Source organism: Gossypium raimondii, chromosome 6, assembly GCF_025698545.1.
Source record: "Gossypium raimondii isolate GPD5lz chromosome 6, ASM2569854v1, whole genome shotgun sequence".
Classification (NCBI taxonomy): Eukaryota; Viridiplantae; Streptophyta; class Magnoliopsida; order Malvales; family Malvaceae; genus Gossypium; species Gossypium raimondii.
The window spans coordinates 58,127,370-58,152,488 of NC_068570.1; the positions used below are offsets into that span (position 1 = coordinate 58,127,370).

Genomic DNA, 25,119 nt, shown 5'->3' on the forward strand with positions numbered 1-25,119 from the left:
ATAAATATGTCTATTATGTAATATAATATAAGAATGTATTTGCACATTTAAAAATTCAAAAAATAAATGTGTATATTTAATTTTGAATTTTTAAATTTTATCTTAATTTTAATTGAATTGATGTGACTGAGAAAAAATAATAAAAAATCATAAAATTTCAAGGAAAAAATATAAATGGTAAGGAACAAGTTGCAGTGGTGTTGAATAATGACTAAAATGGTAAGAACAAAATAAAAGATAAGTCTCATCAAACAATTAGTGTGAAGTGGGGCAATGAAATAAATAATTAAAAATAAGATAATGTTATGCTTTTATCTTTTAATGCCTTTAATGATGTTATTATGTTATTTAATTTCGAAACTTTAGGGTTACGACTTTAGTAAATTAGGTCAGAAGAGAAAAAAACAATCCAAGATTACGAATTTAATGAACTTAATTTTATAATAATAGGAAAGTGTATTTATAGTCGTTCAATTATTGGTAAATTTTTTTTAGTCATGTAAACATGAACAGTTATAAAACGTTAACTTGATTATTCGATTTTTTTTGTCACCAGATATTAAATAACGTAATAATAATTTTAATCCTCAACATTTATATATCGTGTGGATTTGATATTGTTGATGCATCAGATGGGATGAGTTGTTTAAAGCCAGAAGCAGAGCAGAAGAATACTCCCTTTAAAGGGTCTTTGGAATTACATTTTAAGGGGGTTTTCAGGTCAAATTTTCGGGAGTCCCGAGTTGGGTTATTAAAATATAAAATATAAAAATTATTATCATCGTATAACAAGTCTCAATTTGAAAAAAATTGAACCATCAAAAATTATACACTGTGTAAGTTTTTTTTTAGCTTTTATTAACATCTATAAACACTCGTTTACCAAATCAAAATAGTTTGTCATCTCTTAACCATGAGTTTGGGACTTTGATCTTCGCCCATGAGAATGGACACACATCTCATTGCCAACTGTTTATGTTTTTAAAAAGTATCCGCGACAAGAGAATTAGTTACTATTATCGGTAATAAACACTCATTTTAAGGATATCAAAGCTTTGTTAGGTCACAATCCCAACCTTTTATTTTTCCGTTGTTTGTTTGGTCGTCCAAATCATGGAAAAGAGCGGAGATTATTTTGCGGGTGTTTCGTCAGATTTTAAATTAGATTTGAGTTTATATTAATAAACAAAAATATATATTAATACCAATATCTGGTCTTAATTAGAAAGAAATCTCAATTGAAATTCAACTCAACTTAATTATAAAATAATTAAACTTCTTTTATATAATTGTTTTCTTTCCTAAAAAAAACCCCTTACCTCAATTAGTGATAAGAACAATTTTCAATCAAAGCTTTCGGCATTGGACCTTTAAATTTTCTTCTTTGAAGAAAAATGAGAAAAATTAATTACTGTCATTTCTTCCCGACGTTGACAGCTGAGTTTTATGAAAGTGCCCTACTCTCACAAGTTAATCATTAAATCTTTAATTTCACATAATTAATTTATAAATATGTATATAAAAGGTGTACGTAATTGTCACACTGTCTTTTATGATGTAATTAATGCAAGGTCAGAATAATGTTAGAATAGTACAGCCATGATCGTACTGCAATTTGCTCCCTCGCGCGTGATACAAATACTAACTCAACACCCCATAAATTGTGTCGATGTAGCGCCATCGATAGGCGGCAGTGACATGTAAAAAAAATTATAATTTTTATTTTTTTAATATTTTTCACGTATTATCATATTATTAGTCGGATAATTTAAAAAATATTAAATTGACTTATGGTTTCTAAATTTGTATACCAATTGAGTCTCAAAAAATGTTTAAATATAAAGTAAGTACTAATTACCAGATTTAGGTATATTCAGTATATACTAATTACTAAAATTATTTTTAATTAAAACGATTGAACTAATGACTTGATCAATTCAACTATCTTTTCGATCTTAAAATATCTATTTTAATACATAAATCACTTTTTAAAAATTAAAATTGATATCAAATTCAATAAATATTTAAAAGTTAACATCTGCTGTAAATTTGACTTTTTACTTGAATAACATAAAAAAATTAAATACCAAAATGATATGTCATACCATATTTCAACCATTTTTGGTATTTCAACTGTATTTATGAGGGTCGTATTTTAGGATTTTTTAATTGCGGCACTATCTATGAGAGAGACATCACTAATAAAATAATATTTTTAAAAAAGTAAAAAAATAATTTTAGAAAAAAAAATGATAGTGGTATCAATGGCGACACCACCGCTGCTAACATGCCATTTTGATATTTAATTTTGTTTTACAACCATAAAATTTGGTGTGAATAATAATTAAAAATCTTATTTTCTGAAAAAAGAAAAATCTAAATGTGAATCCGTATTATCAGACAAGTTTTTTGACAGACTGATGACCGACTGGTCGGACCCCACTTAGCTGATTCAAAATCCACACACCACCAATTTGTCGGAGCCTCCGTGACTCGTGATTTCACTCTCCTTAAAAGCGCGTCCGCTTTAGAATCTTCTCCTTTTCTTTGTTTCTTTCATTTTTAATTATTGTCTGGGTTTCTACCCACTTATGCATAACTTTTTATATTAAACATATTAATTAATGTTAATTTTAAAAAATATCAAAGTTTTATTATAAAAATATAATAAATTAATTTTTCATTATTTAAAAATATGACAAAATTTTCTCACTCTACCGCGTCAGATAATAAATTTATTATTTTTAATAATTTAAAAAATATTTATTAATAGATGACTATTTTCTACTTTCTGTAGAGTTTATTTTTTATTTTACCTTTTTTCGCCCACCATCACACGTGTCCGTTTTTTGGAAGCTAAAAACATCCTTGACCTTGACTTATTGACAATTTGAAAAAAAGAAAAAAAAATTGAATTTTAGCAATTATTTTTTGTAGTGGATCTCAATAATTCCTGTGCTTTCAACATGTGGCCATCAATTATTTTATTATTATTATTTGGTACATTACAAACAACCTATTAAATATATGTTAGATTGTGGTTAGTAGGTATAACCAGTTTTAAAAATTGTCACGTGTCTCTCTTTTAAAAAAAATATTTTAATATATTTTATAATATATTTGTTAATTTCTTGATACTATTTGTGGAGTTTAAAAACTTTATTTACAGTGTATTAAATATTATTCCTAAAATTAATTAGGTTTCAAGTTCAAAACCTATAATAACTTTTATCGATTTTATATAAAATATAAAGTGATAAAATGGCCTCATAAATATATAATTTATTTTGTAAAAGGAAAGATTTATATTATTATTTTTCTATAAAAACAAATTTAAAAAATATAATACATCAAATATACTAAAACTCCTAACAAATTGAAAATAACATTGAGATAGGTGCAACCTAACAATCAAATACCTCTAAAATAATAACAAAATTAACAATAAAACAAGAGTTATATAATATTTAAACAATAACAACACCAAAATAATAACAAAACAACAAAAAAAAAATAGCAGTTTTGTTTTTCAAATTTAAGCCGAGTTAAACTCGATTCAAAAAAAACTTACCCGAAATTTGATCCATTTAAAAAACATATTTAATTTTTTTTAAATCTATTTTTCGGGCCAGCTTCGTAGTACAACTAAGACCGTTGGGGACAATTCTTAACTCTACTATACATTTTGAATGGATAAAATTATTGAATAAAAAAAGGGACATGACATAAAAAAATTAAAATTTATATAACACAAAAATATCACTTTACGCTATGTCTTGTATGAATTTTTAGTGCTTTTCGAATTAATCTAGTTTTATCTAATTTTTCATCTGTTGTGTATTGTGATATTTAAAATTTACGTTACAATTAATCGAATATATATTTATTTTTATATTTATTATATAATTATAATTATATTTTATTAAGAAAATAAAATTTAGAGTATTTTGACTTTATCGACTCATGCATGTCTTTTTCTTTTTTAATCTTTTGGTTGCACACAACTTTTACGCATTCAAAGGAAAAGTTTTTTTTTCCCCTTTATGAGAATAACTTTTAAAATGTTAGTGCTTCTTTGCTTTTACGACATCTATTAAAATGAATTTTTAAATAAATAAATAAATAAATTTAAATTTATTAATGTAATTACGATTTTAGCATGTTAGAACTTACATTAGAATCAATCACGCTATTGACTTTTTCACACCAACCTAAAACGTCTTCGTCAACACACCAAAACCTATTATTTAATATTAAAATATAATTATTCATAATTAATCGAGTCTTAACTCGATCGATATGGATATTATTATGTGATTTCGAGTGCGTTGAAAGACGAGATTAAAAAATTATTTTTATTGAATTTAAAATATATTTTGCAATAAATGCTGATAATATAAAATTATTTTTATTTTTTTAAAGAACAATATAAAATTATTAAAATGTAGATACATGTATTAATCATGTTGGTTTTTTTTTTTAATTTTTTAATTTTAAATTATCGGTTTTAGATCCATTCAATGAATTAATTATTTGCTTTGCTTTCTCTTTCCTTCAAAAATATATCACGATAAATTCACCCTTTCACATGATAAAAACAATGGCATGTTCCGTAATATTGAACAAAATCCAGGGTCAAACTTTTTCGAGAAAAGCCTGTCGTTTCTTTCGTAGATCTGAGAATAGTAAAAGATCGCTTTCCAAGCAAAATTTCCCTACTCCTCACATTGATCTCAACCTCTATTTCCAACCGACTGATCAAAATATAAAAAAATCAAATCTCAAATCGACGATCGACAATGAAAATGGAATACACTTTGTTACACGTGATTATTCCTTGAAGTAGGATAGCTGTCAGCTAGAGATTCCACACTGATAAACTCGACAGGGTTTAGCCGGCTTAATAGGGGCTATCATTTCCTGTACTTATTAATAAGTAGGATTACGTATCATAATAAGTTCTCTTTTTTAATAAGCTGTTTTTGATAAGCAAACATACTTATCATCTTCTTTATCCGTCTCCTCTTTCCTATAAAAATCACCATTTCTGTAAGGTTTTAGGTTGGGTTTTATATAAAAAGGAATTTAAATAATTTTTTCCTAGAGAGAGAAAGAGAATCTCTGGCTACCTTGGGGTTATTTTTTTATAAATATTTTTCTTATTTTTGGAGAGAAAAAAAGTGTTTTTTTTATATGTAAAAATCTCTGGAAAGAGGAAGCTTCTTCTTTCTTGTATGAAAATCGATCTCAGACGGTAAGCTTCTAACGAATATTTCCTGTTTTTGTGTTTAAGAATCTCTTTCTTTACGATATGTAGGTTTTTTTTTTGGTATTTTGCTTTATTTTTATGGTATAAAGTTGTTTTTCCCCTTCTTTGATCCAAAAAAAACCCCTAATTTTACTTTGTTTTTCTTCCTCATTTGAAGATGGTTGAACGATCTTTTTGGGGTTCTTTATTTGGATTTTAAGGTATTTTGAGCTGATTTTTTTTAAAAAAATTTCCTGGGAATATTCTTGCAGATCTAGTGTTTTTATTTGGTGATTTTTATTTCATCGTTGGGAACTGAAGTTGGAGGTGGATACGATGTCTTCTCTCAGTAGAGAGCTTGTGTTCTTGATCTTACAGTTTCTAGATGAGGAAAAGTTTAAAGAGACTGTTCACAAGTAAGGTTTTTTTTTTTTTTTGAAAATTAAATGGCATTTGATTTTAATTAGCATTTTGCTGTTAACTGATAAAATTTAAAATGTGATTATTACTTTGAATTTAAATAGGCTTGAACAGGAATCTGGGTTTTTCTTTAATATGAAATATTTTGAGGATGAGGTACATAATGGAAATTGGGATGAAGTTGAGAAATACTTGTCTGGTTTCACCAAGGTTGATGATAATCGGTATTCGATGAAAATCTTTTTCGAGATTAGAAAGCAGAAGTACCTTGAAGCATTGGATAAGTAAGCTTTTTTGCATACTTTCGATTTTTCTATTCGTATTTGTTAATCATCGGAAGTTTGTGAAAATTTCTGAATGTTCGAATATTATTTAGGCATGACCGGTCGAAAGCTGTGGAGATATTAGTAAAGGATTTGAAAGTTTTTGCTACATTCAATGAGGAACTTTTCAAGGAAATCACTCAGCTTTTGACATTGGAGAATTTCAGGTATGTTGCTTGTGTTTAATTTGTTTGAGTCTTGATCGAGAATGGGTAATTGTGAAAGTAATGAAGAATGTATAACTTTTGTAACAGAGAGAATGAACAGTTGTCAAAGTATGGGGATACAAAATCAGCTAGAGCAATCATGTTAGTTGAACTCAAGAAGCTTATTGAAGCAAATCCTTTATTCCGTGACAAGTTGCAGTTCCCTAACCTTAAAAATTCGAGGTTACGCACCCTCATTAATCAAAGGTAATTTTTTTCTTCTATTTTTGGTTCTCTATCATCGATGTATTAGCTGCTTTGAAGAGATAGGAGTGAGATGGGTGGCATGTTTTAGTTTCCGATGAACATTTTATTTATGCAATGAACTCGCAAGCAGGCATGGTATTATTCCCGAGTTCTTACTGGCACCGATGTGTTTCTAGTTGTGGCTTTAAGGGAAAACTGATTTCTTGTGTAATCACAGTTTGAATTGGCAACATCAACTTTGTAAAAACCCAAGGCCAAATCCGGATATTAAAACTCTCTTTGTGGACCACTCATGTGGACAGCCAAATGGTGCACGAGCACCGTCTCCTGCAAACAATCCACTTCTTGGATCCTTGCCAAAAGCTGGAGGTTTTCCTCCTCTAGGGGCTCATGGGGTGGGTATCGAGCTTTACTATTACTATCCTAAAATCTGTTTCATTATCCTTAACATTCTCGGTTGATGTCTTCAGCCTTTTCAACCTACACCTGCACAAGTTCCAGCACCCCTTGCTGGTTGGATGTCAAATCCTTCTACTGTAACTCATCCTGCTGTTTCTGGTGGAGCTATTGGTCTTGGTGCTTCAATACCCGGTAGTTTTTTCTTTTTTGATTTTTTCTTCTGTAATCACTTCTTCTCTATGTTTCATTTTTAGCTTAATGCTGGCCTCCGCTCATTTTCCTTTTAACTTTATGCATGTTCCGTTATATCTTATAGCTGCATTGAAGCATCCGAGGACCCCTCCAACTAATCCATCAGTAGACTACCCATCTGGAGACTCTGATCATGTTTCCAAAAGGACAAGGCCCATGGGGATATCTGATGAGGTACTCCGGTTTTACTTTAATTGACTTATTTGATATGGACTCTGGGTGTGATTGTGTTTCTTTCTGCCTAATGTTACTCAAGTGATCTTTGCTCACTTTGTGCAGGTAAATCTTCCTGTCAATGTGATGCCAGTACCGTTTCAGGGCCATGGTCACAGTCAGGCTTTCAGTGCACCTGATGATCTGCCAAGGGCTGTTGCAAGAATGCTGAACCAGGGTTCATCTCCTATGAGCATGGATTTCCATCCTGTTCAACAAACTCTACTTCTAGGTATGCTATACTCCGGCCTTATTTTATTATAGTTGCACTTGGTTCTCTGTTGTTGGCCAGCTGTTGATTATACCTTTGCATATTCTGAATACAACAAACCAGTTGGTACCAATGTTGGGGACATAGCATTGTGGGAAGCTGGCTCTCGAGAGCGGCTGGTTTCTAGAAACTTTAAAGTTTGGGATCTTACTGCTTGTTCCATGCCCCTTCAGGTTAGTGCCACCGCCACCTGTTGTTTAGCGTACTCGTTAGCTCCATTTTTATTTAGAAATATTATAAACAGCACTTATCTACCTAAATCCAGGCTGCTCTAGTCAAAGATCCTGCTGTCTCTGTAAACCGTGTAATTTGGAGCCCTGATGGTTCTTTATTTGGTGAGTAGAAACCAGTAGAGATATGCGTATGTATATAGAAGTTAAGTGGGAACATTGATTGACATGTTTTACCTGTTCGGAAAACAGGAGTTGCTTACTCAAGGCACATTGTGCAAATATATTCTTATCATGGTGGTGATGAGGTTCGGCAGCATCTCGAGGTATATATTATGCCCGGTTCCGTTGGATTTTTTTTTCTAATCCTCTTGCTGAGTTTTTGCCTGACTGAAATCATAATGAAATTTCCGGTCTAGATTGATGCGCATGTTGGGGGTGTAAATGATATTGCATTCTCTCATCCAAATAAGCTACTTTGTGTAATAACGTGCGGTGATGACAAGACAATTAAGGTTGGTTTTATCATTGCACATGATTGGTTATTATTATTGAAGAAAAAAAGTGCTTGCCATTGCTAATTTCTTTGTGTAATTTTAGGTGTGGGATGCTTCTAATGGTACAAAGCAGTATACCTTTGAAGGTCACGAGGCTTCTGTTTATTCTGTCTGCCCTCACTATAAAGAAAACATTCAGGTAAGGATACTGCTTTATCAGTTTAGGTGTCTTACGTTCTTTACTGTACTATGGCCCTATGTTGCTTGGAGTTGGGCGTGAGTGTAGTCAGGGAAGGTATGTATACAACATGAGTACGGTTAGAGCAACATAGCTATGGCCTAGGAGCATGTGCTTGTGTTCATTCTTCTTCCTGATGTGCTTCCTTTTGACTTTTTCCGCCTCAGTTTATCTTTTCAACAGCCATCGATGGAAAGATAAAGGCATGGTTATATGATAATATGGGATCAAGGGTTGACTATGAAGCTCCTGGTCGTTGGTGCACGACCATGGCCTACAGTGCTGATGGTACAAGGTTAGTTTGCTTGCACTATAACTCATGTATCTTGCAGTAATTGTCGAAAAATATCAGGATAAAGGAAGTTTTGCCTTTTATGGGCCTTTTTTGAATTGATGGCTGGTATTGTAGGCTCTTTTCCTGTGGCACCAGTAAAGATGGGGAGTCATTTATCGTTGAATGGAATGAAAGTGAAGGAGCTGTGAAGCGAACCTATCAAGGGTTCCGCAAACGTTCTTTAGGTGTTGTGCAATTTGACACAACTAAGAACAAGTATTTGGCTGCTGGTGACGATTTCTCTATCAAATTCTGGGATATGGACAATATTCAACCTTTGACCAGTTTCGATGCGGATGGAGGACTTCCAGTAAGTTCATTATGTTAAGTCTTGTGCTATTTTAATGATGGTAGCTGCTTACGTTGTCTATCCTAATTCCTAGGCGAGTCCACGCATCCGCTTTAACAAGGATGGCTCCCTCTTGGCTGTTTCCACCAATGATAACGGGATTAAGATTTTGGCAAATTCAGATGGTATGCGATTGTTGCGCACTTTGGAGAATCTTTCTTATGATTCCTTGAGAACAGCTGAAGCCCCAAAGGTAGTATTATTATTTCATTTAAATTTTTTAGTTGCATTAGAATTTGCAATTACTGGTTTCATATGTTTGTCAAATTTTCTCTTACATTCTGTGTCCTTTTTTCAGCCTACAATAAATCCAATCTCAGCTGCAGCAGCAGCAGCAGCCGCAGCCGCTACTAGTGCTGGGCTTGCAGATAGAAGTGTTGCTATTGCTGGAATGGTCCGTCTGATAGAACGTTCACTTTTGCCCCTGCAGTTCAATACTGTTTTATTGTTATAGTTGTGTCATTGTTTCTCCGTTTAGTAGTGGAGCTTGAATGCATGACTTATATGGTTTGTGTGCTATGTCTTTTTCAGAATGGAGATGCTCGGAGTTTAGGGGATGTGAAACCCCGAATAACAGAAGAACCCAGTGATAAATCAAAGATTTGGAAGCTCTCTGAAATCAATGAACCATCTCAGTGTCGATCCTTGAGGCTTCCTGAAAACTTGAGGGTGACCAAGGTACAGAAAATTTCTCATACTTCTACAATTCTAGGATTTTCTATATGCTGGTAGGCTTACTATTTGATGATGTTTTGCCAATAATCTCTTTTATTCATTCCCTATCTTATCAGCTTTCTCTGTGATCATTGCAGATATCAAGGTTAATCTTCACAAATTCAGGTAATGCTATATTGGCATTAGCATCAAATGCTATTCACTTGCTTTGGAAGTGGCAGCGTAGTGATCGTAACTCAAATGGCAAGGTAACCTTTTCCATAATAAAAGTATACTTCGAAATGACTTGTTCCAAAATATTATATCGTTGCTTGCATTATGTAGGCAACTGCCAGTGTAGCACCTCAGTTGTGGCAACCATCAAGTGGCATTCTTATGACCAATGATGTTGCTGATACAAATCCCGAAGAGGCTGTACCGTGTTTTGCTTTGTCGAAGAATGATTCTTATGTAATGTCAGCATCTGGAGGAAAGATTTCCTTGTTTAATATGATGACGTTTAAGGTAACTCATTAATTCTGAAATGAACTTTCTTTTTTCGATTTTTACGTCCCATTTTTACTGTCTCCACACCATTTGTCGATAATTTGGATATTTAGACATTGATGTTTCTGCGGACACTTACAGACAATGGCTACTTTCATGCCACCACCACCAGCAGCGACTTTCCTTGCATTCCACCCACAAGATAATAATATTATTGCTATAGGCATGGACGACTCAACAATTCAGATATATAATGTCCGTGTGGATGAGGTATGATTACATCTTGTGGAGAATCATTTATGCAACTCGTGTTTTAAGTAGCACTCATTTATTTACCGTTTTCATCATCCAGGTGAAGAGTAAACTTAAAGGTCACTCCAAAAGAATAACTGGCCTTGCCTTCTCGCATGTACTGAGTGTGCTCGTCTCATCAGGAGCCGATTCTCAGGTATTCTGAGCCTTGTCTAATGCTGCAAATAGTTTGCAAAACGAAAAACTTAATTGCTTTCAGTTGATTGATCATTTTACCATTTTTTTCTCCAGCTTTGTGTGTGGAACACCGATGGATGGGAAAAGCAGAAGGCTAGATTCCTGCAGGTTCCAGCGGGGAGGACACCAACAGCACTGTCAGACACACGTGTACAATTCCATCAAGACCAGATACATTTTCTTGTTGTACATGAGACTCAGCTTGCCATATATGAAACAACGAAGCTAGACTGCATGAAACAGGTAAGTTTATCTTGTTTGATTTGTTACGAAACAACAACATTATCTTTACCATGTTCTAATGTTAGTTTTCTCTTGTTTAGTGGGTCCCACGTGATTCTTCTGCTCCTATAACGCATGCAACGTTCTCATGTGATAGCCAACTGGTATATGCCAGCTTTCTCGATGCATCTGTTTGTGTATTTACTGCTGCAAACCTCAGATTACGTTGTCGTATAAACCCTTCTGCTTATCTTCCAACTAACATCAGGTATTTTGCCAGATCTTTTTGACTCGAGGTATCAATTCGTAGTTGGAAGAGGATTATGCATTCTAATTGCTATCTCTATTCTTTTTCCCTCTTACGTCACAGTTCCAATGTTCACCCACTTGTAATCGCTGCACATCCATCTGAGCCAAACGAATTTGCATTGGGACTCTCAGATGGTGGCGTTCATGTCTTTGAGCCCCTTGAATCCGAAAACAAATGGGGTGTGCCTCCACCCGTTGAAAACGGTTCAGCCAGCAGTATGACAGCAACACCTTCAGTTGGAGCTCCAGGATCAGAACAAGCCCAGAGATGATAAAATGGTTGACAAAAGCACAAATTCTTTTATATGATTGGCTTGCGTGCCCCTCCCTAATTTAGGTATGCTTTCCCAGAGTCAGTCCATTTTGAATTATAACTCAATTTGGGTTAGAACAGCAAGATAAAACCCATTTCGTTTCTCGACTTGCTCGACCGAAAGGCAGCAGGTGTCCGGTTGATATAAAATTTGAATTCAAGTTATATTTTCTGGCTTGTTATTTTTAACCAATCTTTGTTCCTGCTAAAATTTTTGCAGCTTGACAATGAAAGATGATGCCAAGATGTAGATTTTTAACATATTTTGTGAGATACAATGTCTCTAAGGTAAATGGCATAGTAGTGTTTTCTTATGCCCTTTTTTTGAAGGGAAAAATTATGTTTAAAAGGAGGAATGATTTTCTGTTCTATTGTAGTTGTTTATCTTCATATATTACCCCCCCCCCCTTTTTTTTTCTCATAAATCAGAATGTTCTTTTTATGTATCAGATTTACATTTTCTTCTTTCAGAAACCTTTTCTTCTTTCTCTGTCATCAACTTTAACTGATGGACATATATACTTGTATCTTTAAATAATCCTATGATGGTGTTTACATAGCATATGGAGCAAGAGCCAAAAACCAAGCAATGTTCATCAAGTCTAATTAGAACCTACAAGGAGTGAATTGCAAATTGTGCAAGTAATTCAAGCACATCAATGTCAATGAAAGGATTAAATTTTATTATTTTTAGAATTTGATACATCAAACATATCATATGAATCTGAATGGTATCATGTCAATGTATAGATTATTTATTAAAAAAATTAATTGCTAAAATCAAAATCCAACTCTCATTTGAACAAAAAGAGTAAAATGGGTACAAAACAGCAGAAATTCTCAAAATTTATGATTAAAAACGACATATTTTACAAGAATGCATAATTTATTTTGAGGGCAACTTCCCAGACATAAAAACACCAAACTTATTAATATCAGAGTAAACAAAATCAATCCCATTTTCCATCAAAAGCCCTTCAATCAATTCCTTATCACGTTCAGGCTCTTTACTTTCACATTCAATCTCATAACACACACCAAAATCATACACGGTTTCATCAACTTCCAATTTCAATCCTTTCCAATCATAAACCCCTCTCACATTCTTAAACCCTCCTAAACAAATCAACTCATCAACCCCAAATTCACCTTTTAGCTTTTCCATTATCTGGGATTTGTTTGATAAGCCCAACAACCCATTCGGGTCAGTCAAAAAAGACCGAGCCAATGATGGGTCGATGGGTTCTTCATGTTCTTCGACTCGACTAATGCCTTGAGTGAGTTCAGGCTTGGATTTGAATGAAAGGACGGCGTAAGAGTCGAGGTTGTAGAAACGGAGGCGGAAGGCGGCGTTCGAGACGGCGAGGGTGGTAGTTGGGGTGTCGAAGAATATGTTTTCTTGGATTAAAGTGGTGGTGTGGAATGGGGAAAGGAGATTTGAGAGCTTTTGGTGGGATTGGGAATTGGGGAGACGAAGCTTTACTTCAACTTCCATTTGGGTGGGGATTTTAGTGAAATGGGGTGGCTTTGATTTGATTAATTTTGTTGTTGGGAACAACCTTTTCAACATTTGTTTGCAGGTGGCTGAATCTGAATCAAATCATCATGATAGGGTTTAATTTTCACCTCAACCTCCAACATTAGCGGATAAGATGCTAAAAAAGAACCAATCCTACCCTTGTGCTAATTACAACACCGGTTCCGGTCCAATTCTTTTCATCAACTTTGGTCGGTTCGGTTAAATAAATAACTCAATAGATTTTTTAGTCCAGGCCGATCGTTCTATATCGGTTCACAAGTCAATCGGTTTAACATCTTTCTTCGGAGGTTGATTTCACATCTTTGGTGCTAGTGTTTGGTTCAATGATGTTTGGTCAATCGGACTAGTTAGATTGAGAGCTAACAGAGGTACCAATTTAAATAATGGCATTGAATCGATTGAATTGAGAGAACTATTAAAAAATCGGTTGAACTGGTTATGGAACCAAATTTTTAATTTTTTTTAATCGAATCAGTTAAAACAGTTGACAAACCGATGACTTGACTGTTTCGATCATCAATCCGATTATAAAAATCTTGGTTTGATTGAGATATATTAAAAAATTTGACGAATCGAAAAGAAAAGTTCCATTAAAAATGAAATCATAAGCTTATGTTCTCTTAAAAAAAATGTTCATTTTGTTAGCAAAGAATCATGAAAACCTCTATATTAGAAGTTAAATTATATTTTGTACATTAATCAACAAGTAAAAATTTCATCTATTTGTACCGTAAAAGCTGGTGTAGATGACAAAATAACCCGTTAGTGACCCGTCTCATATCATCTATATCTCATGTTAACATACAAAATCAGTTTTTAACAATAAATATAGATAGAAACTTTTAACAAAAATACCAATTTACTTTATTAAAAAGTACATTTTTTATTAATAAAAAATAAAAGAACAAAATATAATTCGACTTCGTGTTATCAAATGGCACTTTTTATTAATAAAACAAAATCTGTAAACAAAGAGAAGGAATTTACATATATTATTTAGCTACATAACAACCTCATCTGCAAATTAAACATAGAAATTAAAACCCAGCTTTTCACTAGAACATATCTGCAAATTGCTTTTCCCTCGTATCCTGCTTACTGAAATATGGGCATTATCTAACCTAAGCACATATTGATTGATGATGATGATTGTATGGTCCATTACTTACTCCATTCATAAACTGATGCCTCTTCCTTCTTCGCTTCGTTACAACCGTAAATCCTTCGCCGTCCCGGGTTTTCTTTATATTTACATCTGATGTTTTTGGTTGTTCGCAGGTGCTGGATTGAGATGCCACGTCATGTCCTTCATTCACATGGAGAGCTTTTGCTTCTGTTGTTGCTGGCTCAGTTGTAGGTACAAACTCGGGTGCATGAGGGTTCATAACTCGCGGAGGTCGGAACTCGGTTTGTTCGAGGGTTTGGTATCTCGGAAAGCCTTGTTTCATGTTGTAAGAATGGTTGTTTCCGTGATATAATGGGAACATCGGTCCGCAACGAACTCGAGCTGCAACTGCAGGTTCAATAACAGGCTCGGCAAGCATAGCTTGACAGGCTGTTACATCATAAACACTTGTAACAGCAATGTAGAGTGCTCCAGGATTGAACGGTTCCGCTAATGCTGATAGCTTACTTCCCTTTGTTTCTACAGACTTTTCAGTATTTACATACGAAACCTCATCACGTTCAGGAACCGTTTCTTCACGATTGTCATCATGTGCAACATTATGAACAACAGAGATACTGTTTCTGTCCTCCATGTTTGCAGGCTCAGAAGAAACCTTATCGAGTTCAGGAGCAGCTTCTTCTGATCGATTTTCACTATCATCTGAAATGTTATTAGCAACAGAGATATTGTTTCCATCCTCCTTGGTTGCAGGCTCGGAAGAAACGTTATCAAGTTCAGGAGCAGATTCTTCTGATTGATTTTCGCTATCACGAGTTCCTTCAGTTTCATCATCATCATTATCTACAACGTTATCAATAACAGACATATGGTCTCCATCCTCCGATTTTGTAGTCTCAGTTCGGATGGTGCACACCTGATGTTCGGTTTCCCCCTCATGTAATGGCTTCAGAACTGTACCTGGAGGTGCTACAGCTACTTCTTTGTAAGAAAGACATTTCGAAGCAACGGCACTGAGATTTGCTGAAGACAAGGAACCTTTGGAAACAGAAGCTCGTAAACTAACCGAATTCCCTCCGGGGTTTGAGTTATGGGACATCAATTGCTTCACCGGAACTACCTCCTTTACAATGTTCTTAGAGGAAGTTTTTCTCACCGGAAAAATAGTTTCTCGCCTAGAGCCACTCACTCTAACATTTGCAAGGGCAGTTCTCTTCCTTCGAGACTTCCTTCCGACGGCATTTCCTGACCGTCCTTTTGAATTGGCTTCTTGCCACCCTTCATCCGAAGTTGTCTCTTCGAAAACTTCACTTGTAACCATTGGCTCAACTCTAGTAACATCATTAGTTTTCTTTGGCTCTTCAAGACAAATAGAACTCACCATTCTTCTTTCATTAATATCTGCAGTACTGATACTTTTCTCTGAGACACCATTGAACACAGAACTGTCTGTTACAAAGTTGTGACATGCGTCATGGGTTTTGTCACTAGTCTGTAACACCTGCCAAGTTTTTAAGAAATGTCACTGTTAAATGTTGATTCAGACGAAGAAGGATGAGATACAAAATTTCTGTACTAATCTGTAGTACCTTGGCACGCAGCAGCTTCTTCTGTACATCAGTTCCTTTAGAATCTTGATCGGGACTAATGTAATCGAGCAGGTCGGACACACTGCAACAAACGGCCACAGGTTTTAGTGCTGCAACAAATAATGATATAATTGAATTAGTAATTCAGGGACACCGTATTAGTACCTAAGATGACCCTTGCTTGCAATGGAAGCATCTGGCTTTGGAGTTCCATTTCGTGCAGCTTCTTGCTGTTCTAAAGCTTTTGATTCAAAGTATTCGATCCAAGCAGCGGAGTCCTGCAAGGCAGAACACAGTTCTTAAACCCCATATCAAACAGAATGGACAAAGGTGCATGAAGGTATGGACGGTCGTGGCTGAGGTATTTACCTGTGTACGAAGGTCATCTTGTCCGAGTTTTGCTTGAAGTATTTTGAATGTAGTTTGTTCATGTTGCACGCTTAAAGAATATGCCTCCATCAATGAAAGAGCAATGGCAATGGCATGATAGCTTGCAGCCGTCTGTTACGAGAGGCGATTAGAAAACTAGACGTAGATGAACATATGCATAAAGTTGGAGAGAGACTGACCTGTATGTGATCCGCTCCTAGTAGTCTCTGGTTGCACTTTAGAGCTTCATGCAAATATCTGAGAGCCACGTGAACATTTCCCATGCCTTCTTCCATCATAGCCACATTTATATATGTTGCGGCGGTATTTGGGTGAGACAATCCGCAAGTAAAATGGAGAAGGAATAAAGAACGGTTTACATATCTGCCAAGACGCATTAATTTCATCAAGAGAGCAAATAGAAAGGCAAAGAAATAAGACAAGATGCATTCGAGTGAACTGTCATCAAGCAAAGAAGGTACTCGAGAGGAAAATCACAAGAGTTATAAAATGAAAGCACAAAATGAGCATTTTGGCACTCAAGTCTCACTTCAAAGCCATTTCAAAGTGTTGAAGCTGATAATAATATACAGCAAGATCCCCATAGCTTTTCACCGTGTCTGGATGATCAAGACCGAGCTCCCTCTCATTAATATCCAAAGCTTTCTGTTGATATATAATTGCCTAAACAAGACGTAATGGTTTAGATTACTTTTCAATGGTACTAGCGGAGGAACGTATAAATGATACTCGGAGAACATTAGCCGTCCTTTTTCTTTTATATCTCTATAAGAGGAGACTAAAAGTGAATTAGTTTCGTATATCTTAAGCTGATAAATAGCAGAATGTTCAGATACCTGATTGAAATCACCAGTATGGTAGAGAACCACAGCAAGAAGACTGTAAGCACTCGCAGTAGTTCGATGGTAAGGACCACATACAGCTATCATCTTTGCTAATGCCTTCAAAAGCAAGTAAAACATAAAATGAGACCAATGGAAGTCCTATTTAGTAACATTTCATCCCTTCTCATTCACCGAATATAGGACATAAATAGATGTGAATTTGAACTATAAATCAAAATGGGAAATACCTTTGTCCCATAATTAACCGCATCCTCTAGTTTTCCTTTGTCAAGAGCCGCCTTGGATGACTCTAACAATGTTCGGCCATCGGCAGAAGCGCATACTACATGCTGTAAATCATTAAAGGCAAAGTCTAGTTATGTTTAAATTGATAGCAAGCTGGTTCAATGAGATAGTAACATAGATATCCACCTTACAAACAGGATAAATGCTAATAATATTGCAACTTTCGAAAGGTTCTTTGCATTCCATGTCATAGTCTTTAGGAACCAACTCTAGACCAACCTGCAGAAAAGAAATATCGGTAAATCTCAGCCGTCTGATGCACTTAGCAGCTTAAGCAGTTGACAACAGATAGTACCTTATGGCAAAGTTCTCGAAGAATGGATAGTTTTCTCAAATGCCGGAATTCATCTTGTAGTTTCCAACCAAATTTTGCAGAAAGAAACTTTCTTAACCACCGCAATTTTAGCAAATAGTCATCATTTGCGTTTTCAGCATTATCTTCTGATCCATTATTTCCGAGTAAGAAATTTAGGGATGAAGCTATAGCTGCAGGTAAGTCCTCGAATTTGTCAACAGATGCAACGACTGCTTTGAGTACGTGTTTGAAAGCTCGAGTAACCATCTCATGGATGCAAAGTGATTGTATGTGAGGCAGCTTCTCAGCAAGTTCAACCTGACTTGTACAATAATAACATCAGAGTCAACAAACACAAAATGGTCTGACTTATACCATTTCATAGAGAGAGATTCCTCACCACACGACCCAAAGACCGCATTTTTAGTCCCCTTAGATGCATAAAGTCAGTCAGGGAACGACCATCGGTGGGTGAAAGTTCAAGTGATCCAAAGTCTGTTACCTAATAAAGTATTGAGAGTCGGTTCATGAACTGCACATAAAGCTTAAAAAAAGAACATTTTGAAAGATAATGGCTTCGGCTATTGAATAGTACCAGCTTTGGTAAGGCAGTGTCATCATAGTACTCATACGCCATCTTAATAAGCTCATTGACTGACTGTAGCACAAAAGCAAGCTTAAAAGAGTGAGATCAGTACAATAGTAGTAAATCTATGCCAAACTTTTTGAGAAAAAACATGAAACAGTGACGAGGAAACCTTTAAGTGAAGACCGGTTCGACTTTCTTCAAGCCGTGAGAAAGCTTCTTCGGAAATAAGGTTCTTCAGTTCCATCTGATTTCTGGACTCACCAATGCTTTGATTCATACCACATGGCTCGCAATCATTTTCTTCCTCGTCAACTTTGCTACCGCTGTTACTTGGTTTTTTATCCCTTTTCTTTAAGCATTTAAAATGCTTTCCAAGACCTTTCACAGCCGGTTCAGCCTCATGATCACGACCAAGTCCGTTTGAAGTAGTATCTCTCAAAGTTTCCTGTTTCTGTAGACATTGCAACCAACAAGAACCGAGTTCTAATCTAATAGACCTTTCAGGAACAACCGAGTTCTCCTCTAGTTTGGTCAAGCTCTCTTTAACTACTTGCCGAACAAGGCATCTAGAAGGTTCGGAATCATTCGAGTTGAGTTGATGTGATTGGCCTCCACTCGATTCTTTAGCGCCTGACTTGTGAAGTAAAACCCTTAAGCTGAAATAAATTAAACACCCCATATCCGTTACAGGACCCAACTTGCATGTGTGTGCTATATATATGTGAAATAGAAATGAGAGCACCAGCTGACAAGTCCAGACCTGTTAATGTTAAGAGCATTAGCTCCTCCGTCTGGTTGATCATCAATGTCAATATCCCGAGCACTGTGCAGTTCGTTCTTCACTTCACCAACAACCTTTACGATTGCAATGTAGCCACAATGTCTAACAATGACAGTGCCCATCGAGGAAATATCCTGTGAGATGGTTACTACTTTGCTTAGTGAAAAAGATTGGCAAACTACAGGAAATCAGGAAAGATGAATTGAACTCGGATTTGGACTTACATGAAAAACCGCACTCTCGTCTGCAGATATCCCTTTAAGTAAATTCCTTTGAGCAATTTCATTAGCAGTCATGCCAAATGAATGATGACCAGCAACCTTTACATCCGCTGATTCTTGTTTTACCGTAATGGACAAGTCACCTATACGGTCCTCATGAAGAACTGAGTCAGGATGGCTATTTACAGTGCCTTTCACAATTGACCTGTTATTCATAACATGCTGTATTGTTGCAACAGCTTTAAAGATCGAGACATCAACAAATCGACTACGAAGCAAAAAGGCCTTGCGATCACGAACTACCCTCTCCTCTTCGGTTTTGCAAGCAAGGTTAGCCAATATTGCAAAATCCGTAGCCCACGGTTGAAGATCATATTCACCATTTCTTCCCTGGCCTCCACCATTACCACCCCATTGCTCATCTTCCAATGGAAAAGAAAGGAAGGTCGATGGAGAGTTGGCAACAAGGGGAGGAACAAGCCATGTATTTGCACGAAATCCATATGGAAGATTGCCGAACTGGAAGCAAAAAAAAAAAAAAAGAGTTAACAAAGTTTATGTCAAATTAACCTATAATGGAAATAGAGAAAAAGGTCACCTTATTGTGTTCTATGAAAGCTTTCATAAGGGATTCATATGCCTGCATCAAGCACAAGAGCGAACTAATAAAAAATCAACCCGAATCAACATAGAAGCCATGGAAGGTTATTAATCACAGATAAAAACAGTACTCACATCAGCAAAGGCTTGGCTTAGATTTTGCAAAAGATCTAACAAACAGTGGCTCAGGAAAAAATGCTTTCCCACAGTATAAAACCCTTTTACTGATGCAACTACCTGTATTTGCTTCCCATTGCAGATTTTTATCTGCACAAACACATTGCATGTTAAACATGAAAATTAGCAAAAACCAAACAGCATACCGGAACGAAAAAGCTGGTTGATTTACAACAAGAACAACATCATCATTCAAATGTCCACCCTAAACCTATTTTAGGGTACATAGAGACTAATAATTTCGGCGTTCATGGCTTCACCAAGCAATATTATCTCCAAGGTTCAAACTCAAATCCTCCCGGTGGAATACATTGGTACCATTAAGAAGAGTTACTGACATGTAAAGTGAGATAGTACCTGCATTATGAAATAGTCACCTTCATGCCTCCCTTCTACATCCTTGGGCTCACATTTCCTCAAATCTGCAAAACCAACGTACCATATTATAAAGTTTATCATGTTTTAAGATGCATACCTTTTATTTCATCATATTACATCAATGGAAAAGAAGGTTATCGCATTAAAATTATTTAACAAATTTTGTTAATGTTTACTAAAAGAATTGTACCATATTATTATGTTCATTTTAGTCCCTTCACTATTAAAATGAACATTTTAGTCCTGTACATTTGAAAAGCTATCATTCTAGCCTCTTCATCATAATTTTGCTATTAATGGAATCACATGACTTAGAGGCGGATTTTTCAGAAATAATTCAAATAAATTAATTATTTATGAAAATGACTCATTTATAAAATCATGTACAAAAATATCTGTTTTAAACAGTAAACTTTAGTGCCGTCATTGTTATTGGCTGCATCAGCCTTCATAATGGATCAATTATTGGTTAATTTTAAAAAAATTGAGTGGAGATTATATAAAATAAAGTAAGATTTATTTAAAGATTATATATTTAAAATAAAGGAAATCTTTCTCAAAAACTGTGCTTTTTAAAAATAATTTTTTTGTGATTTCCCTAGAAGTATTTTTTTTTAATAGTGAATACGTCCATTTTTTCTATCTCGAAAGAAAGAAGCACTTACTGAGAATGGGCGGAGCGAGGTGAGAGAAGGAAAAGAAATCATAAAATTCCGATAATTTTGGGGTAGGCTGAATGGCAGCCATCTCCATGCTCTCCATAATCCACGCCGTTCCAGGTCCTCCATCGGACGGCTCTCGAGGACGATGGTGGGGCCCGCCGTTAACCTTTTTAGATTTTGAATCGGACGATGATGATTGTGATCGTACTCGTTTAGGCTTGGAGAACCTGGTGGTGCACGCTACAATATCTAGGAGTCTCCGCACGTGAGCCACCGCCTGCTCTTCATTGGTATAATCCTCTGTATCAACGTGGCAGCAGTTTCATTTTTCCAACAAAATAAAAATATAAAAATTAAAATGTTTTCTCGTGTAAAACGTGTCGTTTTCGTCATTTCCAAAAAATAAAAATAATTTTGACCGTGACTATCCACGTAGCAACAAATGTCTACTCAAAACTCTTTTCAATTTAATTGAAAATTTTACGGTCAGATTTGTTTCTAGATTTCTCTTAATAGATTAAATTAACATTAAATTATAAAATAATTATTTTTATTTATTTCATATTATATTTTAATTATTTATATTTAAATTATTACATTTTAATCACTTACATTATCGTTTTGTTACGAAACTATTATGACTATTTTATAATAAAATGATAACGATAAATGACTATTTTTATAATTTACCGTTGGGTTAATTAAAAAATACCAAAAATGTAATTACAAAGGTAAAAAAGGGAGGGCATCTGTGGTTGTTAACGCAAGGAAAACGACAAGTTCATCATTCATTGGCTATTTGGCTGCACACTACAAAAATTAATGACTGATATTTTGTCAGCCTCTTCTGTACGTGATCCTTGTTCAATTTGCATGTCCTCCCTTTTACGGTAATAAAATTTTCTCATATTTTTATATTATTTTTTCTGGATAAATATATTTAAGTTTTTAATTATTTATATCATATATAATTTCAAATTATTTATATTAATCGAATTCGAAACTGCCAATGATTATTAATTAGTGTCTAGACAAAGAATAAAACAAAAGAGTATCAAAATTGATATTTGACCAAATAAAACTTAATTAACCTTAAAATTAAAAAAAAAAGAGAACATAATAACAAATTGAACCCTACCTTCAACCATTTTGAGCAAACATGGTTTCAAAGTTGCCACTTCTACTTTCTCATTCAATCTCTTCCCTTTGACCTAACAATGAAACAAACCATTAGAAAATACATTATTGAGAAAATAGAAATTAAGGAGGATTAAAATAATAATAATACCTCATGAGTTAAAGAATAGTTTGTAAAATGGCATGTTTCAACATGAGAAGCCAATAGCCTTTTTACATCAACTATCTTATCAGTTGAAATACCCTACAAGCAAATGGTTTCCTATTAATTAATATGATGAAATGAATGTTGATTTTTAAAAAAAAATTAAATTAAATGCAATAAAAACTGGGTAAAAGCAAAAGCACCTTCAGTATAACTTGGGATTCATATGGAGTAATGACAGTGATATCAAGAACACTAGGAACAACTGAAACAACAACAACAAAAATCAAATAAAAGGGTATTTGAATTCAGAAACATTATTTTTAATTAAGATTTTCTTAAATTGGTTGTTTTTTTTTTTACCTTTCTCCTCCTTTTTCTTGTTCTTCTTCTCTGGTTTAGCTTTGTTTGATTTGCTTTTGCTGCTTGATTTTGGGGCCATTTTGAAGAACAATTTAAAAAAAAAAAAAAAGATTCACTGATATTTGCAGGTGAAAAAATCCAAAGCAAAGTTTGGGTTTTATTTACTGATTGATTACTGGGATAAAACAATGATTGTAAGCATGCAAAAGGGAAGAGCGATAGAAAATTCTGGAAATGGTTTTCTCTAACATTTTTTTTTGGGAAGGGGGGTGGGGGATTGGTGTTTGAGCAGAGGAATGATGAAATGTTTTGAAACAGAGAATATATAAGGGTTCTTTTTAGTGTTGTGAACAATTAGGGCTTAGACCATTTTATGCTTTAAACCCCTATTTTACTCTTTAAAAAATAATAAAAATATTAAATTTAAAAAAATTAAGATTTTATATCTATACCTATTTATACTATATATCAAATATTGATTGAGTTATTACCATCCATCAATCAAAATTTAAATTTAATTAAAAAATTTATTAAAACCAACAACTATTATTTTAAGAATATTTATGGTTTTTTAATTTGATAAATAAAAATAATAGATATACATAACAAAAATAATAACATTTGAGCCCAAGTCATTATATTTTTCATTTTAGTTAAACTCACATTTAATTTTTAAGAGTGTGTCGTAAACTAGTTGAATGAGTTGGTGTCACTAGGTCTTTACTCAGTTATAAATTTACCAAAAACCCATTCTTTTTAAAGAATAATAAGTATTATTTTGAGGGTAATTAAATCTTTTTACATTTTGATAAATATTTTTAAAGAATATGATGAAGATTATGAGATTTGAGTCGCAAACGCCATATTTTCAGTATCTCAGTTTTATCATTTCAACCAAAGCCACATTTAATCTTATGGGTGAGCAAAATTCGATTTGAATCAAAGAAATTGAATTTCGAGTAATTAATTCTAGTTATTCGAATTATTTAAGTCAACTCAAATAATTAGATTCGAGTTTCGAGTTCGAGTCAAGTTGAATTTTACAATTCGAATAGCAGATTGATGTAAATAATCTTTTGGTCCTTATAAATTTTGAAAATGAACAAATTTGTCTCTCTGTCGACAAAAATTACAAAAAAAAAATTAAAAATTTATAAAAATTTCAAAATTTATATTTCTTAAAAGATTATAAAAATTCTAAAAAAATATATAAAGAAAGATAAAATTTTAAAAATTTTCTAAAATAATAATTTTGAAGAACTAAATAAGTTAATTAATGATTCAAGTTTATCATATTAAAGTACTTCTTCGTTTTTGCTTTGAAAAAATTTCAAATATATATGGTTTCAAATTTATGTGCTCTAACATGAAATTAATTATACGGTAACAATATCTTAATTTGACATGTTTAGTTTTTTAATTTAACTCAAACAATTTCACTCTATTCAACTCGACTCGAATTTCATTTCATTCGACTCGATTCAAAAAAATTCAAATCAAATTAGAATTGATTAAAAAATTCGAGTCAAATTAGAATTGATTAAATAGGACTCGTGAACTCGACTAACTCGAAAATCTTTTATTCGATTCGATCAAACGCTCACCCCTATTTAATCTTATATTAATAATTTATAAATTTATTACATGATTTTTTTCACCCATATAGTAAGTGTGTCATAATCTAATTAATATTTATACTTATTATTGTTAAAAATAACAAACGAGTGGTTAGATGCAATGGTAAGACACATTGCACTAGAGAATGCGGGTTTGAAATTTGAAAACATCATTATTGAGAGAGGTAACTATGAACCTCAAACATTGACCATAAAATAGACATACACGATGTAAACAAAAAAAAATCATTTTTTATTATTTAATTTGAATCTAAATTTAAATTAAAATTATATCCCTCTCCTTTGTTATTAATAAATTGACTAATTTGCCCTCCTTTCCATACACGTGTCTATTTTTTCTTTGAAGTGCTTCTAATACTTTTGGTTGTACCCAATTTGCCCATTGGCTATAAAAGCTGGTAGGTAAAGATCTAATACTTTTGGATACTATAAATATTATTAAAATATAAAATAATAACACTAATTGGTTAAAAAGAGAGAAAAGAACGGTCTGGAGGACGCCACGTGGAAGCCTTTCGTTGGGTTTTTTTTTTTTTTTATATATTAGATGTTTGGGTCCCTATGGTTTTTGCATCCCACTACGTGTTTCGACCGTTGAATGCCTCATTGGATATGCAAATATTGAAAATTAGATTTATATTTTAATTATTTTTAAAATTATTATTTTAATAATTCACTCATTAAATATATTAATACAATTTATTGAACTCACCAAAATATCTTTTATTTTCCATCCTA

The 25,119-nt window shown here is 33.8% G+C and overlaps 3 protein-coding genes across 3 annotated transcripts; 1 reads left to right on the top strand and 2 right to left on the bottom strand.

Annotated features, from left to right (window-relative positions):
- Nucleotides 1-5,057: 5,057 nt before the first annotated feature.
- Nucleotides 5,058-12,180, top strand: LOC105773276 (topless-related protein 1). Its single transcript, XM_012595023.2, has 27 exons — nucleotides 5,058-5,254; nucleotides 5,521-5,664; nucleotides 5,773-5,952; nucleotides 6,045-6,158; nucleotides 6,246-6,404; nucleotides 6,622-6,799; nucleotides 6,875-6,995; nucleotides 7,120-7,229; nucleotides 7,335-7,500; nucleotides 7,603-7,712; nucleotides 7,805-7,874; nucleotides 7,962-8,035; nucleotides 8,129-8,224; nucleotides 8,310-8,405; nucleotides 8,612-8,739; nucleotides 8,854-9,088; nucleotides 9,162-9,320; nucleotides 9,426-9,521; nucleotides 9,659-9,805; nucleotides 9,940-10,050; nucleotides 10,127-10,306; nucleotides 10,430-10,558; nucleotides 10,641-10,736; nucleotides 10,832-11,020; nucleotides 11,101-11,267; nucleotides 11,370-11,645; nucleotides 11,842-12,180. The coding sequence occupies exons 2-26, from the start codon at nucleotides 5,585-5,587 to the stop codon at nucleotides 11,578-11,580; spliced, it is 3,402 nt and encodes a 1,133-aa protein (XP_012450477.1). The 5' UTR covers nucleotides 5,058-5,254; nucleotides 5,521-5,584; the 3' UTR covers nucleotides 11,581-11,645; nucleotides 11,842-12,180.
- Nucleotides 12,181-12,438: 258 nt separating this feature from the next.
- On the bottom strand, nucleotides 12,439-13,285 carry LOC105774761 (triphosphate tunnel metalloenzyme 3). Its single transcript, XM_012597338.2, has one exon. It carries the CDS (start codon nucleotides 13,189-13,191, stop codon nucleotides 12,508-12,510), a length of 684 nt encoding a protein of 227 aa, XP_012452792.1. The 5' UTR covers nucleotides 13,192-13,285; the 3' UTR covers nucleotides 12,439-12,507.
- Nucleotides 13,286-14,088: 803 nt separating this feature from the next.
- LOC105773049 (protein REDUCED CHLOROPLAST COVERAGE 3) lies at nucleotides 14,089-23,074 on the bottom strand. Its single transcript, XM_012594657.2, has 23 exons — nucleotides 22,745-23,074; nucleotides 22,585-22,646; nucleotides 22,388-22,480; nucleotides 22,238-22,310; nucleotides 21,103-21,399; nucleotides 20,417-20,481; nucleotides 20,018-20,149; nucleotides 19,881-19,922; nucleotides 19,286-19,801; nucleotides 19,041-19,195; nucleotides 18,450-18,936; nucleotides 18,287-18,349; nucleotides 18,092-18,193; nucleotides 17,692-18,009; nucleotides 17,523-17,615; nucleotides 17,339-17,440; nucleotides 17,103-17,207; nucleotides 16,796-16,929; nucleotides 16,446-16,629; nucleotides 16,246-16,377; nucleotides 16,042-16,154; nucleotides 15,877-15,958; nucleotides 14,089-15,788 (listed from the first exon to the last, which is right to left on the bottom strand). The coding sequence occupies exons 1-23, from the start codon at nucleotides 22,821-22,823 to the stop codon at nucleotides 14,283-14,285; spliced, it is 4,935 nt and encodes a 1,644-aa protein (XP_012450111.1). The 5' UTR covers nucleotides 22,824-23,074; the 3' UTR covers nucleotides 14,089-14,282.
- Nucleotides 23,075-25,119: the final 2,045 nt, after the last annotated feature.